Source organism: Triticum urartu, chromosome 2, assembly GCF_003073215.2.
Source record: "Triticum urartu cultivar G1812 chromosome 2, Tu2.1, whole genome shotgun sequence".
NCBI lineage: Eukaryota > Viridiplantae > Streptophyta > Magnoliopsida > Poales > Poaceae > Triticum > Triticum urartu.
The window spans coordinates 703,783,667-703,801,459 of record NC_053023.1 but is presented as its reverse complement, the minus strand read 5'-3'; the positions used below and the strand labels follow the sequence as shown (position 1 = coordinate 703,801,459).

General features: G+C 45.2%; 1 protein-coding gene across 1 annotated transcript; it reads left to right on the top strand.

Annotated features, from left to right (window-relative positions):
* Nucleotides 1–8,941: 8,941 nt before the first annotated feature.
* Nucleotides 8,942–17,522, top strand: LOC125539910 (V-type proton ATPase subunit a3-like). Its single transcript, XM_048703445.1, has 18 exons — nt 8,942–9,400; nt 10,055–10,099; nt 10,612–10,734; nt 10,818–10,925; nt 12,119–12,226; nt 12,297–12,470; nt 12,968–13,105; nt 13,537–13,644; nt 13,788–13,895; nt 14,009–14,157; nt 15,071–15,224; nt 15,617–15,777; nt 15,860–16,066; nt 16,140–16,323; nt 16,398–16,481; nt 16,572–16,771; nt 16,869–16,928; nt 17,004–17,522. Exons 1-18 carry the CDS (start codon nt 9,257–9,259, stop codon nt 17,206–17,208), a joined length of 2,460 nt encoding a protein of 819 aa, XP_048559402.1. The 5' UTR covers nt 8,942–9,256; the 3' UTR covers nt 17,209–17,522.
* The last annotated feature ends 271 nt before the right edge of the window (nt 17,523–17,793 follow it).

Sequence of the window (17,793 nt, the reverse complement as noted above, 5' to 3'; positions counted from 1 at the left end):
ATGCTACCGCGCTGCTACTGGTTTCGTAGTTCGGGCGGGACCATCTTCTTCATTATCCGCGGCGTCGCGCCATCCCTCCGGTAGCGCTCGAGGGCTCGACTTCAACCTGCCCCGGAGCGGCCGCGCGGGACGGCGTGTCCTCATCGTCGGCCTCGCCGCCTTCGTCACCACCATCGCAACGCCGGCCGGCCGTCCGCGCGCGCCGCTCGCGGGGCCTCGTTTCGGTCGGCCGTGGCTATCCACGCGTTGCTCGTGTCGGCTCCCCTCCGCGCTACGCCTTGCTCTGGCTGGAACGCGCATTGGCTCCTCCACATGCCATCTTTGCGAGCTAGCTAGATGCAAGTCAAAGTATGGTCAAACCATAGCCATGAATGCCTCGTCCACTCTATTAAAAAACTTGTCAGATGCAAGTCGGGCATTGCCCCGTACATTAGCCATACTCTGCCTCGCTCCTTTCCACCACGGCCATCCGGCGTACGCCCGCCTCCGCACGCTGCTCCGGGCGCTGTTTCAGCCCTGCTGCTCCCTTCCCGCGGCATCGCTGCAGCCCCCTGCGCGCTGGGCCGCTGCTCCGTGCTGCTTCAGCTCCGCTGCTCCCCTGCCCAAGCCTGGAGGTCTACATCGCCCGCTGGGAGCTGGCCGGTTCCTCCGCCTCGCGCCTCCCAGCCGGCGTCCGCCTCCTACTCCGTTGTCCGCCACTCACGCACGCGCGCGCATGCTCGCGGACGAGGCTCCGCCCCTCTGGCTCTCCTCCGCGCTCGTGAGCGTCTGGTCGCCTTGGACGGGATCCGCTCGCTCCGCCGGGCCGCCTCCCCGGGACCCCCGCGCGCGGCTCCGCCCTCCCGCGTGCCCCCGCGTGGACGACTCCGCCCGCACCGACTACGGCCGCGTCCCGGCCCGGCCACTCGGCTTCCGCCTGCCGTATGCGCTAGCTGCGGCCCTGTCCCGATCCGGCCTCGCTGCCGCTTCCCGCAGCCGGCTCCGCGCCCGCTCCTGCTGTCGGCTTCGCGGCAGCCCCACGCCGCCGCCCTGAGCTGGCCGGCCTCCGCGCGCCCTGGCCGGCTTCCGCGACAGCCCCTTCCGGCTCTGGCCCCCGCTCCACCTCCTCGACGCACCAGGCTCCGGCTTCTTCCCCGTGTCGGCTTCGCTCCGCCTCCCGGGTGCGCCTCGCGCCGACTCCGAACCCGGCCTACCGGCTATGCGGCCCGGCCGCCTGCTAGCTCCGTGCCGACTCCGAGCCCGGCCTGTGGGCTGCACGACCCGGCCGCCTGCTGGCTTCGCGCCGGCTTCTGCCCGCCGTGCCCGCCTGCGCCGGCTCCCGCGTGCTGGCTCCGCTCGCCGCCTTGCCTGGCCGGCTCCGCCTCCCTCCGCGGGGCGCCGCTCCGCTGCGCGCCATGCCCAGCTCCTGCCGGTTGCGTCTGTGCACTCTATTGCCGGCTGCGGAGGCGGAAATAAAAAAATAGAAGTGGGCTTCCGAAAAAGGAAGCAGAAGAAGAAGTGTCTGTCCGGCTGTACGGGCAGACAACAAGAAGAAGACAAAGTAGTCGCTGGGAGATCCGGCCCGACTGCTCAGCAGTCGGCCCGAATCTTGGGGGCTACACCCAGCAGGTGCGCCGACGCGCCCCCGCGAATAAGAAGACAAAGTAGTCGCCGGGAGATCCGGCCCGACTGCTCAGCAGTCGTCCCGAATCTCGAGAGCTACACCCAGCGGGTGCACTGACGCGCCCCCGCGAAGATTGTAGACAAGAGAAGAGTTTTTTCCGGCTTCCAGCAGCCGGCAGAAGAGAACAAGAAGAAAAAAGGTGCTGCAAGACGCCTCGCCGCCTGGCCAGTCGAGCCTGATCGGCCGGGACCCCGTCGGGCACCCGGAGGCTCAACCTCCGTCTCGACTACACGAAAATCAGTGTGAGCTCCTCACCCGCATATTTTTTGCACCGCAAGAGCACGGATAACCCTGAGCGATGCTCGGGGGCTATCTCCGCATTTTATTACAGTTGCATCACTGTTCGCCCTGGTGCCAGCCAGAGTTGGCCCGGGGGATGACCGCTTGGCCTAAGACGTTAGATCCCGCAGACGGTTTAATACCATGCGGGGTACCAAAGGCCCACTCTTAGTCACAGACCGCAGAGCGGCTGTCCGACTAGCAAGGGTGAGCGTTGGAGGCCACCCACGCGAAAAACGTCCGAGAAGAAAAACGGATCGGGCGATCCGGCCGTTTTCTTTACAAGTATCTAATCGATTGAATCTGCTCCCAGACTCTGAGTACTGTACACTCCACTTCGCGGCCCACTCTCAGCCACAGACCGCAGAGCGGCTGTCCGGCAAGCGAGAGCACAAGCCAAAAAGCGGAGGGAACATGAAAAAGATTGAAGGGGGTTCGGACGAAACCGAGTCGGCACCCTCCGCACAAAACTTGCAATGCTAAAAGCAAACATTTGATATATCTGCGTGGACTAACTTTGTCTTTTTTATGATCATTTTCCATGAACACTTGCCAAAAACCTCTGCCCAACTTTGTCAAGTTGCCCGGAGGCTTGGGGGCTACTGTCGGAGTAATTGGACACAGATACCCCGAAGACGGCGAGACAATAAATCAAGACACCGGGGCTAGCAAAGCCCCTCAGTCCGACTGCCCGGCCGCTCCTGTCGGCTCCCTGTCCGACTGCTCTGCCCGGCCGACTGCCGACTACGCCAACCAGCCGGCTGCCGACTGCGCCAACCAGCCGGCTGCCGACTGCAGCCCGACCCGACACCGACAAGACTCCGACGGGACGGCCATACAGCGGACGACACAGCTGTACCGCGACGCCATCATTTACAGTATACCTGTCCCCTTGGCACTGTTCTATAAAGTGTCCAGGGGACAAGCATGACATGCACCATGACCCATACATGGCTTGGCTTGTAAGCTACCCAAGGTAGCTTACAACCAACGCCATGTCCATGCTCACTACACACTATATATAGCTAGCTCCATCCATCCATCCATCAGGAGAAGACACACACATGGACTCACACCCTCACGCATTCATACTAGCTAGCAAGATAGCTAGCTAGCACACACACATGCCATTCGGCCACTGGAGCTTGCATGATCATCCGGCCATCCACATATATACGAGGCCAGATGCCTACGGCACTGACCTCAGATACAGCTCCAGGAGCACTTTGTACTGCCTGATGTACACCCTAGATATATACTCAGACATGCAGGAGTAGGGGTGTTATCTCTCCGGAGAGCCCCGAACCTGAGTAAACTAGCGTGTGCTACTCGCATACCCGTCCCTGGATATTCCGGCAGCAGTCTTGCCCTCACACGAAGTCACCTTGTGACATATGTCGTCTTGCACCCCCCATGAGAATACCACGACAATGACAATGTCGAAAAACGTCTTATATTAAGTTATAGAGAAAGTAGAACATTATAGGTCAGTTCGGCATTGGCATCGCTCTGGTCCAGTGTTTGGTTTGTGTGAATGAGCCGGACGTACCGCTCTCCCTATGTGCCCAACAAATTGATTCCTTCAAATCGGTTGAACCATGCAACAAATGTGATCAGATGGCTTGGGACAAAGACATTATTGTCGTGTTTGTTTGCGTGTAGACTCTCAGAGGCTCTAGGTCATGTTCTGCAACCTGTTTGGCTGCCCACAAAGTCCTGAGCTACATGAGTGCACCAATATCCCCTTTTAGTGTTTGGTTGTGTTTGGTTGCTTGCGCACTGATAGCTACTCTCACCTCTTTTGTGCACATGATGAACTTACCTCAGATCATGTCGAAGTATTTTCCGGCTCTAGACAAAGGATTAGATCAGATGGACACATGGAAGGATTTACGCAGGTTTAGCCCCTCATGGACTCAAGGGATCGGGCAATAGCTCTAAGGTTTTGTATATTCACAACTAGTCTAGCCCCGACTTATATGGGTGGGTCTAGGTTTACGTGATCCTAGTCACTTTGGAGGTGTCCTCCTAGACGCCGGTCATCTTGATGTGTACTCCAAGTCTTCCAGGTCCACTTTGTCATAGGGGCATTGTCCGGGTTAATCGACCCAATGCATAATTGACCTAGGGGCCCAGCCTAGCCTACTTGAGTTGACTTCGAGTAAGGCGAGGCGTAACACTATCACACCACCACACCTGGAAGAAACTTCAAAGGATTGACCGCGTGCGGTGAATTTGATGAAATTCATCAAAAAAATCCAAACTTGAACACAAAATTAAGGAATATATAGATTTATTTATCTAGGACTGTCAAAACGAAAAACTTATAACACGAAATTTGTGCGAAACAACGAGATTTAGCTACTAAAAGGAAATTGCAAATGGTCGACCGTGTGAAACAAATTTGAAAAAAAAGTCTAAAAATGCTTCAAACATAAACACAAAAGATTTACAGTCAATGAAATTAGGAACCAATCACGAGAGTGGAATCACAACAACGATATGCATTTTTTATGTAAAGTTTATCTCGAATTGAAGCACCATCTGTGTAGTTTAGAAGTGGTTAGGCAAAGGAGTTTAAGCAAGGTGAGGAGAAACACGCCATCCAAAAGGCTACTTACCTAGTGGCACAGGGCACCAGGTACAAACGTGATGTCTTTTTGCACTTGTTGGAGCTTGACTCGCTAGAAACAATCGATTTGGCCGTTCCTCTAGACCAAGGCTTTGGTCTGCTTTGAGCCTTTGAGATTTGTGCGATGCAGTCACAATCAAACACTCCAGTAAATCAAACAACCCATATTTTGACCCCCTAGATCCTACACGGGTGTTTAGTGGGCAACCAAACAAGCATATGTTCTTCAGAGATTACCCTCTCCAACACAGGCTGACAAAAACTTTTAAGGCAATTTTATTAAAGATTAATTACATAGGGAAACCGGCATGTATTGAGCTGGGTCTTGAGGATGCTTGATTTTAGGGATCCAGACAAGGGCAGTATTCTCTAATACTCCCTCCGTCCAAAAATATTTGTCATCAAAATAAACAAAAAAAATGTATCTAGACGTATATTAATTCTAGATACATCATTTTTATCCATTTTGATGACAAGTATTTTCGGACGGATGGAGTATTAAAGGTGAGTTGGTAGGTTTGCCTCACCTTCTTCTCCGAGTTTTTTCTCCCCACAACCCTTTCTACCCTTTGGTTTCCTGATATTTTTTATAATCTCAACCGATGTCATGCAAAATAAAAACCAATGTAAATAAAGTAACTTGGAATAATCTAAATCAAATCAGTAATTTCCCAAAACCACGTACATTAACTCAATCAAATCAAATCAAATCCTAATAAAATCTCAACTAAATCTAAAATTTCCTTGCCTTCCCCTGTTTATGCCCAAAATCAAATTAAACCTTGACAAAACTTAATTGAATCAAAACTTTCCTTGCCTTCTCATACTCATGCTCAAATCAAATAAAATCTTACCAAAATGTAAATATGGTGGTCATCAGACAAAATTAATGTTAAACCAGTAGAATAGGTATGGGCCGTTACAAGGCACGCGCAATTAGCTAGCACCCCCTCCGTCCGAAAATACTTGTCCTACAAATGGATAAAATGAATGTATTTGTAACTAAAATAAGTTCAGATACAACCATTCCAAGGACAAGTATTTCCGGACGGAGGGAGTACTTGCGTGCATGGGTTCAGGACATCCGTGATGCCGTCGGCCCTATGCCCTTCATGGCGTTGGGCCAGCTCAGGCGTGTATACCGCCAAATCATGCTACGATCAACTCTTCATTGGTTCTATCCCAGACCCACATTGGCATCTCACCTAGACTTGGTTCCGGCTTCAGATCAATGTATTCCTCTGGCTTACCCTTCATGAACGATGTCGGATTGTCGATAGGCTCGCGCGTCCTCGCCTTCCCCACAAGCCTTCTTGCCTCCTTTGCGACCAGGCTTCAAGGTGCATGCCTCACCTGCTTGGCGGATGTTCGTTCTCGCGCCAAGCATGGCACGAGATTCTCTCCTAGTGTAGGACTCCTAACGCGCCCCAACCGCCGACGACCCATTCCTGGACTGGTGGTCAAACTGCCGAAGCTTCGTCCCTCCTTCCATGCATAAGGGCCTGGATTCCCTCGTCTCATTGACTGCTTGGGAGCTTTGCAAGCACCACAGTGGTGGTACTTTCGACGGCCTCCGACCTGTTGGGAATAAGCCGTGACGGAGCACGGTGCGACCGGCGTCGGTGCGTCAGGTCGGGTCCATAGAGGTGCGACCGGCGTCGGTGCGTCAGGTCGGGTCCGTAGAGGTGCGATCGGCGTCGGTGCGTCAGGTCGGGTCCGCGGGCTGGGTCACGGCCGTGCGTGTACGTGTGTGTGCGTGTGTGGCGTGCGCATGTGCGTGTGGCATAGTGGCCACGATAGACAGGCTGGGTCGTGACGATTTGTTGGAGTAGTCGTGCAGTGCGCGTCGTGAGCAAGCGTGGGCATGTAGATCGTGCATACGGCTGAGTAGGAGGGGTGTGCAGCGCTCTGTGCGTGAGTGAGCCTGGGATTTAAACCGGAAAAAGTCCATTTTAAACCATGAATTCGTATGGGTTCGGCGAAACGAACTCCCAAATCAAAATCCCAGTCGATTGCACCCTCAACTATGCAATCCCGGTCTAAATCAAATCTTCGGGTCGTTTGGATGGCCGGGAATGGGACATTTCGCAGAGGGCGCACACCAGCTCGCTGCTGGGCCGGCCCGCTTTAGTTTTTTTCCGTTAAGAAACAAAAATTCGCAAAGGGCGCTACACCCTGCTCTCTGCTGGGCCGGCTCGCATAATTTTTTTTGTTAAAAAACAAAAACATAAGCGCCTGGTCTGGCTCGAAAACAAAAAATGTTCACAAATTTTGAATAAAAGGTTCATGGATTTAGAAAAGGTTCAATAATTTTGCAAATAAGTTCACGGATTTTCAAAAGAAAAGTCCACGGATTTGGGAAAATTTCATATATTTTGAAAAAGAAACTGTAAAATTGAAAAAGAGTTTGTGGATCTTTTTCTTTATTATTTCTTTTCTATCTTTTTTTTTCTTTTTTCATGTATACATACAAAGTTCATTGCGTATATTAAGGAAATCTTCACGGTAATTTCCAAAAATTTCACTCATTTATAAAAATGTTCATCTTGTATTTGAAATTTGTTCCGTGTACATCACAAAATTGTTGAATATTCAATCGGAAATTGTTCAACATATATTACAAAAAATTTCATCTATTCATATTTTATTCAATAGTGCTTTCACATATTTGCCGCGAGTTTGAATCATCTTCAACGGACCTTTTTCAGTTTTCCTTGAATTCGTGAAGTTGCATATTTTCAAAAAATAGGCGTACAAATAAGAACCACGTGAACCAGATTTTGAAAAGAATATAAAGTTTTTCATGAACCAGATTATAAAATTGTTCAGAATGTTTTTTTTCATCTTTGAATTTTTTTTAAAGAAATGTTTGCGATTTTAAAAATTAGTCCCGTTTCAAAAATTCCTTACAAATTTTAAAAATGTTTGTGCGTTCTAATATTTTTCTGGAGTTTCAAAAAATATTCCTATATTTAATAAAATTCTAAAAATGACCGTGTTTTCAATAAAAAATCAGGAGTTTGGAAAATGTTTCCGTTTCAAAATTGTTTGTGAATTTTAAAAACTTTCATGTTTTCAATTTTTTTCTGGAGTTGTATAAAATGTGCATGTTCCAAAAGTTTGCTTGAATTTTCCAAATTTAGTTTCGTAAATTTGTTCACAAATTTGAAAGGTGGTCGCTTTTCATAAACGCTAAAAAAATAGCGGTCAAAATTTTAAAAATATTCGAATCTGGTATTGATTCTTATTGCTTTGTGTTGCTATATGAGCAGATTTGGTCGCTAGCTCTAGTTGTTGTACCAGCGCATTTGTTGTTGCAGACCCTCGGTTCGAAACTTGTCAAGTGCATATTTTTTAGTGTTTTCCGCCTATACGTGCGAGAGAAAAATAAAGACACATTTTTTAGCTTCAAAACTTGCCAAGTGCGTATTTTTTTTAGCGTTTTCTGCCTATACGTGCGAGAGAAAAATAAAGACACATTTTTTAGCAAATAAAAAAACAAAATGGGCTGGCCCAGCGCGGAGGACGGGTGCACACGCCGTGGTCAACATGCCGTTCCTTGGCCCATCAGCTAGACAAATCCCGGTTGACTTTTGCCAGGGTTTGATTTTTACCGGGATTGCAAAGTTCAGAGTGCAATCGACCGGGATTTCAACTTGGGTTTTATTCCGCCCGACCTCTGTGAGTTAAAGGTTTAAAATTGACCTTTTCGGATTTAAACCCCCCTTACTGCAACCTGTTGTGTGGGCAAGTGCTAGCCAGTTTGAGATTAAGGAAAAGGATGTACGTGCGGGCCGAAAAAAACTGTGCGTCTTCTACCTCCATGAGAGAGAGAGAGAGAGAGAGAGAGAGAGAGAGAGAGAGAGAGCTGCCCAACATGACCTTCTCTCGGCCGCAACACCGAACCATCCGCGAGGAAGCGAGGCTATGGGCGAGAGCGGGCACCGCTGGTCTCCATCGAATCATTCAGGCTACCCACCAGCGTGTGAGTTGTGTGGGCTGAGCATCTCACTTCCCTGTTTTGCTCTGGGTGTTCATTTCCGCCGCTTTCGTGTACGTGATCTCGTGCAACGCCTAAAACCCTTGCCATTTTATTCTCTCTATATGTCAAAGAAAAATACACAAGCTTTTCGTGTTCGCGAAAATGCCAGTACTCTCATATTATCTCTGTAGGCCCAGCTCAACGACCAAAGAAAAAACATATGTTGCCACCTTCCAGGAAAGTTTCCACAGCTCTGCACATGTCTAACTTCAGCAGACAATGCCAGAAAAGACAGAGGGATTATACCAATGCTTTAGAAAAGACAAGCAAGCAACCCGTGAAGCCATTGTAAATTTGTGGGGGCACACACAAATTGAGTGATGGCGGCAGGGCCAGTCAACTCTTCTCCAGCAGAACAGATGCCTTCGGAGGAAAGCACCTGCTGACATCGATTCAAGTTCAGGCTGGTTCCTACTCCTACTACAGAAAGCGCCACCGTCACGCTCCAGGGAAGACTACCTCCCGTCCGTTCCACCTCCTCCGCCTCCCTCCGAAGCCAATCGGCACAACCACCGCCACCACCACGCAGCCGCGTTGACCGCTCCCCCGAGGCGCCCTGCGCCGCGGCAGCCCACCGGAGCATTGAGCAGGCACGCCCCAGACGCTCTGCCCCGCCGCCAGGGCCTCCGACCGACCCGCGATGTCGCGCGGCGGCGGGTGCTGCCCCCCGATGGATCTACTGCGGTCGGAGGCGATGCAGCTGGTGCAGGTCATCATCCCCGCCGAGTCGGCGCGCCTCGCCGTCTCCAACCTCGGCGACATCGGCCTCCTCCAGTTCAAAGACGTACGTCCGCACCGCACGCCCTGCTGCTCACACCTTTGCTTGCTTTATTGCTTCTTGGATTTCAATCTGTTTCCCCGCTTCCGTTCGATCGCGCAATGCTGCTCGTCGTGTTCCTTCAAGCTAGGGTGCGGACCGGCGGTGTGCAGCTAGCGTTTTGGGCCTCGGCGTAGTAAACAATAGAGCATTGCGTGCTATGATACGCGATGTGGACTGCATATGTCTCAACCGATAGCCAACGTGCGGCATTGACCCAATGAGATAAACAATTATAGGATTGACCCAGCGAGACAGACTAGAAGATATCACTCGTAGATACATCCATTTCTTCGACGAGTAATTCGGGACGGAGGGAGTACATGAATGTCAAGTTAATAATAGCCTAATTTTATGTCCTCATGATAAATTTTGAACTACAAACATTTCAAATTTTCTTAATGATTTGAAGTATTTTTTTACAACTACTGACATGCAACCGTACGCGCAGCGCTATCTTAATTATGAGATTATGTAACCTCAGGTGAACTTATTTTAGCTTGGAATTTCGTAAGGTAAAACATGAAACCTGTTGACATAGGTGATTTTTATCTGCCTTAAGTCGTGCCTTTTCCCTTTTGGTTTGGTTCAGGAGAATCTAATATCTGCCCTTTGTTTCAGCTTAATGCGGACAAGAGCCCATTCCAGCGGGCATATGCTGCCCAGGTACTCAATCTTTTTTAATGCTTTCCTGTTTGCTGTGCTATATGTTATGATATATGGCCTTAGATCTGTCCAGCTTACTACGAGGAACAGTTTCTTGAACACTTGGAAAGGGGCTAAATCCAGTAATATTTTGCCAACAGCTTCTGTCACTGATCAGATTTCGCATAGAACTGTTGGTCTTTTCAGCATTCTTTTGCTTTATGCTGTGAAAACAATATCCTATTCCGATGAGGAGAAACCAGCAGGGTTCTGAAACACTTCATAACCTCAAATTTTTTAATGAAAACTTCTGAACTCAATCCTTTTTATACATGTGAGGATGGAATCAAAATATCCTGTTAATGCAATGATTCGGTTTTCAGAATCCTATGTTATTCTGATTACATGCAGCCTAATGTGAAAAGGACTAAACCCAAAATATTTTGCAATCGTCTTATGCTCTGAATCATAATCATATTTCATACTGATCTATGAATTTAATAATCTTTTTGCTGCACATACACCTTGTGCAGATCAAGAGGTGTGGTGAAATGGCTCGCAAGTTGCGTTTTTTCAAGGAACAAATGTCGAAAGCTACCATATTGATTTCTCCCACACAATTTTCAGGAGCTCCTTTGGAAATTGGTGATCTGGAGGTATATTTAGTTAATGAAACTTATGCCTTCATCATTTGCAAGTTGTAAGTGTAGAATTTTGTTTTAACATTGTCAACTAACAGATAAAACTTGGGGAATTTGAAGCTGAGCTAACTGAAGTAAATACAAATAATAGAAAATTGCAGAGGACATACAATGAGCTGGTGGAGTACAGTGTTCTTCTAGAAAAGGTATGACCACATTAAGGCATAACTACATAATTTATTTGATGGAATCCACTTTTCTCTTTTCGTGCACTGACGAGAGCACCATATAGTCGTGTATAAACTGTAAGGAACTAAACCCTGAAATTCCCTGAGGTGCAAGGTGAAAAAGAAATAATACGAAAAACTTGCCTGTAGAATATTTGTGACATAAAGGAAAGATAAATCGACCCTCTAATGTCCATAAACTCGCTGATGTAGTTAAAAACTGAAAATGTTGCAACATTTGCCACCATTGATTTCGAATTGCATTCATTGTATATTACTTTGGGTTTTGTTGAACATGACATGAAATTCCCAATATTCCAATCTCAAGCGGGGATCAGAAATGTATATAAAGTATAATTGTCATCGATGCAGTCTTTTCCAAACAAAAGTGAAACCACAAACTATATCTTTTGACTATTCAGATTACAAAGTAGTATTGATCGACTGAATGAAAAGAAACATCTCTTACAACTCAATGCAAATTTAGAAGAGAGTGGTTGCTGTCGGCTCGTATTTGGGTCCACGACATGACAGGAGTCATGTAGCAAGCATTCCAGTAAGTAGCGCATAGCAACAGCATGAGGATGAGGAGTCAGATAAATATCTGGTTATTGGTGGAGCAGGCAATTCATTGTTAAATTTGTATGCAGTTAGGAACCCTTGTCTCGGAATCTGGTCATGTTATTTTCTTTAACCTGGGTCCATTGTAATCTTTGGGCAAGCAAAGAAATAAGTTCCTTATGCCTGAACTTCCTTTGTGCCGAGAGGTAAGCTGCTCACTGCATTTGCACCTTGCTGCCAAAGCGTGCTCCTTGCAATGGGTACCATGACTTGTGCAGTGCAATTCTTTTTCTTTTCTGGTTGTGTGTTGCCAGTCAGTCGAAGATTTGTGTTTGATGTGCCTACACAGGGCACCTAATTAATAATTATCCAGTTGTGCACTTTTGACTGCAATGAGTATTATTTTTCTCGCACGCCAAATTTTAAGTGTGCATCATGTGTTGAAGCGGGTCTCTTTAAACTATGCCCGTTTGTTTTTTGTGTTTTTAGGATGTATTTTGCATGTGCGGATATTTTATTTGTACATACTCGAGAGTCCTATAATGCCGTGTCCCTATAGTAGCTCCACCCATAGTTATATGTTGTTCATTACTGACTCTATTTACTTTCAGACTGGTGAGTTTTTCTATTCAGCTCAAAGAAGTGCGGCAGAGCAACAGAGGGAAATGGTGGCTGATCAGTCTGGTGATTCTTCTCTGGAGAGTCCTTTATTGCATCAGGTGAGGACCATTTTTCTAGTAAAGCAACATATTAGCTCTCCTTGTTTTCATACTTCTTCTTTCGTTGCAGGAAATGGTGATAGATCCATCGAAACAAGTGAAGCTAGGTTCCCTGATTGGTCTTGTGCCAAAGCAAAAGGCTATGGCCTTTGAGCGTATACTTTACCGTGCCACCAGGGGCAATATGTTACTCCGACAAGAATCTGTTGATGAATCTATAATTGATCCACAATCTGGAGAGGAGGTTGCTACTTCCCTTTGTCGTCAACTCGCTTCCATAAATTTTAGGAGTTACTTATGAATGGGGAAGGGTCCAACCACTTTGGGTCTATTGTAGAGAGTCTTTCCCTACATTTCTGCAAGAGGCTGTTTCCAGGATTTGAACCCGTTATCTCATGGTCACGAGGCAACAGCTTTACGGCTGCGCCATGGCTCCCGTTCTGGGCCCAAGCAGTTAGAATGGGGAAAAATTAGAAGGGGTAAATAGTGGCACAAGTTTGCTTAAATTGGGTAAAAATGTGAAAAATCTGCTAAATGAGGTATTTCCTGTCACAAGCATGAAACTAGGGCATAAAAAATGGAATTCACTCTAAAATTATTATTTTCTCGGCAATGATGTTTACATTCAGCTGTTTGCTTAAAGCCACTGTGTATTGTTGTTATGTTTTCCCCACTAGTTATGTACTTATTTCTGAAATGTTATTTTCCTCATATGGTTTTTTCACTATAACGTATTGACAGGCCGTGAAAAATTATTTTGTTATATTCTACTCTGGAGAGAGAGCAAAATCCAAGATTCTGAAAATTTGTGATGCTTTTGGCGCCAACCGTTATCCATTTCCAGAAGACCTTGCCACACAATTACATACTATTCAGGAGGTTGGTGTCTATCCCTGTGTGTTGCTCTTTAAACCATGTTGGTGCTCATTTTGCTTTGTGGATTAGTTCTCTTGAAGAGACTGCTGAGACCTCCTCTCATGATTGCTTCTGTGTATATGTTTATGTTATGTTCTTGAGCATATACTGTATATTTGACATTGACATCATACAATAGATAGCACATCATCATGTTAAACCCGCTATTATTTAGTACTTCAGGACACATTCTCGTAAACTGCAGGGAATATTTTCTTTTCTTCTTTTTGGTGTTCCATGTTTGATGAGATAGGTGATCTTGTTGAAATGTTTTCCTTTATGTCTCAAGCTTGTGCAGTAGTTCTGAATTGTAGTCGAAACTTCTTTCACAAAAGCTGTTGTACTATATTTACTAAGTTACTATTATTTGTTCTGAAACATTTACAACTGTTTAGGTATCTGGAAAAGTGTCAGAGTTGAAGGCAACTGTTGAAATAGGTTTAGCTCATCGTGACGGCATACTTAAAAATATAGCCTCTGAGTATGAAGAATGGAACAACCTGGTAAGCTTGTATTAGAAACAATGTTTTGGTATGTTTCTTATCATGCAAAACAGAAGTCCGTGCTATTTGAACAACGCTTGCTGAATATCTTGTTAATTTCCTTGCATTCAAGTTTAATTCTGATTGACATACAAATGCTTCAGTTAAAGAAGGAAAAGGCTATTTACCACACGCTAAACATGTTCAGTCTTGATGTAACAAAGAAATGTTTAGTTGCTGAGGGGTGGAGTCCCGTTTTTGCTACAAGTCAGGTATGCAGCTGCACTCTCATCCCTTCCGGCATTGATGTTTTCTGGCTTCTTTTTTGGTTTTGGTTACTCTTCTTTTGTCCATATGGTTTAAGAGTTTATTTTACCTATTGTAGGTACAAGATGCACTTCATCGTGCTACTACTGGTAGTAACTCCCAAGTTGGTTGTATTTTCCAAATTCTAAACACACAAGAATCTCCTCCAACGTATTTCCAGACAAATAAATTTACATCCTCCTTCCAGGACATTGTAGATGCCTATGGGTAAGTTTCAAAAATATAAAGATTGTTAGGGAAACACTAGTGAGCCATAAGCCAGTATATGTACACGTACATGTGTGGCACATTTATAGAAAACCACTTATATAATGGGGTATTAGTATTAGACAACTAATATGGCTCTTTGCCAAGCTTACAACCAGTAGAATCTGAAGGACCACAAAGATCCTAAAAGACCACAACGTAGTACGAACGAATGAAGACATATGTGAACCACAAATATGTTCCAAACAGTGACGTTATTGAGCAAACGACCCAGTGGAGGAAGCGGCCGAGGCGGCGTAGGTGGAGAACACGGAGGGATTGACAGGTGCAGCGGAACGTAGGAGAAGCCACTCAAACTCCTAGAGACTGAGAATCAGGGAAACGAGGACCAGTGTCAACCATGATACATCTCTCACATATCTGTATTTATATACTGTAATTCATAATCAGTATATCTTGATCAGTATATTGTTTTGTCCACTTATTTGTTGATTTACTTTGTGTTTCTCTTTCCTAAACCTTTAGTATTGTGCTCATTTAGTGAAATTCTATCATAGTTATACTCTACTTGTGTTCCTTTCATTGTTTGTACTATTACTCATAGATAATTATGCCCCGTATTGGTCATGTTAAGTTTTAATTTCCTTTTATTTCTTTATGCATGTAATATAATATACTCCCTTAAAGTTAGTACAAAGTTGAGTCATCTATTTTGGAACGGAGGGAGTATCTACCAATGTGGGTTATGAATTTTATCTTCAAACTTGTGATGCTAATTCAGCATATCTGATATTTACTGTAATTTACAGAAATGGTTACCATCAACCAGGAATAACCTAGTCACTTCTTACTGCATAAAGGAATTGTTGGGGTTCGTGCTATGTGCTAACTCTACATTAATCATAATTTGCAGTATTGCGAGCTATCAAGAAGTAAATCCTGGTCTATTCACTATCGTAACATTCCCCTTCTTATTTGCCGTCATGTTTGGCGATTGGGGTCATGGAATTTGTATATTTCTTACTGCACTGTACCTCATAATCCGAGAGAAGAAGCTAGCTTCACAGGTTTCGTCTCGAGCCTTCTCTTCTTCATTCAGTAGATATATGTTTTCCAAGGAAATTATTACTCCCTCCATTTTTATATACAAGGCCACAAACTCAGATTACAATTATCAATATAAAATTTAATATCAGTTTTGCAAGTCAGCTTTTCTTTTCGTTTAGTGGGATCATTAATACGCTGCATGCATGCAAGGAAACTAAGTGTGGGAAGTAGATGACTATCATTATGACTGCATGCATGCAAGTATTAAACAGGGTACTAGTACGAGAAAATATCATTAATTTTGCCTCGATTACTGTTGGTGGCCTTGTATAGATGCAAAATGTATATTTCATAGTGGCCTTGTATAAGTAAACGAAGGGAGTATTAACTTTCTTCATTTCTTTGATCGCAGAAACTAGATGACATAGTGGAAATAATGTTTGCTGGGCGCTATGTAATTTTGATTATGTCCCTTTTTTCAATTTACACTGGATTGATATATAATGAGTTCTTCTCGGTTCCATTTGAGCTCTTTGGTAAATCTGCCTACGCCTGCCATGATCCTTCGTGTGGGTAAGCTGCTGAATTTGTGCTCCTATTTTGATGTTTTATGAAAATCGTATGACTTTCCCTTTTCCCCTTGTTTTATTTATAGGGATGCTACAACTGAAGGATTAGTTAGGGTGGGGCAAACATACCCATTTGGTGTCGATCCAGTGTGGCATGGAAGCCGCAGTGAGCTGCCATTTCTCAATTCCCTAAAGATGAAAATGTCAATTCTTCTTGGAATTGCACAAATGAACCTTGGAATTGTGTTGAGCTTCTTTAATGCAAAGTATTTCAAAAATACTGTTAATGTTTGGTAGGTCGATCTCTTGCTAGGAATAATCTGTCGTGTGATTTCAAAAATACTCATTCAGTTGTTGTGTCAACAGGTATCAGTTTGTTCCTCAGCTGATCTTCTTAAACAGCTTATTTGGTTACCTGTCACTCCTCATCATTATTAAGTGGTGCACTGGCTCAAAAGCTGACCTATACCACATAATGATATATATGTTCCTGAGTCCAACGGATGATATTGGGGAGAACCAGCTATTTCCTGGGCAGAGAATTGTGCAGGTTTGGTGATATTCATTGCTGCTACCATGTGTTGATTCTGTCAGTTGCACATAACATTTCTTGTTTCCTCGCAGCTTGTTCTACTTCTGCTTGCTCTGGTGTCTGTGCCTTGGATGTTGTTTCCGAAGCCATTGTTTTTGAAGAAGCAACATGAGCAGGTTGCACACCTTTCTTAATTCCCTAACTTCCTTCTCACTGGAATATATATCATATACCCACTTGTTGATGTTTTCATTTGCCTCCATCAGAGACACCAAGGCCAGCATTACACCATGCTCCAGGAGACAGATGAATCGGTGGCTCAATTGGGAGGACAACATGAAAACCCACACAACCATGAGGAGTTTGAATTCAGTGAAGTTTTGGTCCACCAGCTGATCCACACAATTGAGTTTGTGCTCGGTGCGGTCTCAAATACCGCCTCATATCTTCGTCTTTGGGCTCTCAGGTATCATTGAACATGATATAACACATCAACCCCAAATAAGTAAGTTTCTCCTCACGAGACAAACATTGACAAGTAATCGATGTCTTTATTTTTGCAGTCTCGCGCACTCGGAACTGTCCAGTGTCTTTTATGATAAGGTTCTTCTTCTAGCATGGGGGTAAGACACACTCTCTTTTACTACTCTCTACGCCTATTGTGGTTGTTCTAATCCTGTGTTGCGCTCTCTTTCCAGATACAACAATGTTATCATCCTTGTCATGGGAGTAACCGTCTTCCTCTCTGCCACTTTTGTTGTTCTCCTTTCAATGGAGACCCTAAGTGCGTTTCTGCATGCCCTGAGGCTCCACTGGGTCGAGTTCCAGGGCAAGTTTTACGATGGTGGTGGGTACAAGTTTGCGCCATTTGCATTTGCATCAATCATCGAGGAGGAAGATTAGTCCCAACCGATGTATGCAATGTAAGTACATAATATAAGACCTCAAGAGGCTGTTGGAGGAAGATTCAGAAAACTCATGTTGCTTGAGCTGGAGCCATACCTGGTCATTCTGTAAATTATGATGTGCTATAACGGTGATGGAAGCGGCTGGTACAGCTGCAATTAAGGCCTAGTGCATTGCATCTCCACATTTTTGGGGTTGCCAAATTCATCAGTTTATACTCATGTCTGCAGTGCCACATAATTGATGTGTATTTTGTACTATGATTTTGTAACTAAATAAGACCCATTGTTTTAAGCTTGTTTTACTTGTCATTTGTTGATAGCTTTTTTCTCTACGTGCACCAATAGTTGTGTCATTTGTATTGAAAAAATTGGTAGAATGGTGCCAGTCTTACAAGATGACCTGGTTGTAGTATCCATAAATCCATGCCAAGAGCATTGAAAATGATATGCTAGTTGTAGATGTGAGATCAATACGTACTAAGCATCATGGCATACTTATCCCAGTTAAAGGTTTGTCCCCAAAGATTGCAAAAGTGATTAGTAAGTAATCACCAAAGCAATATTTTGAGAACCATTGTTA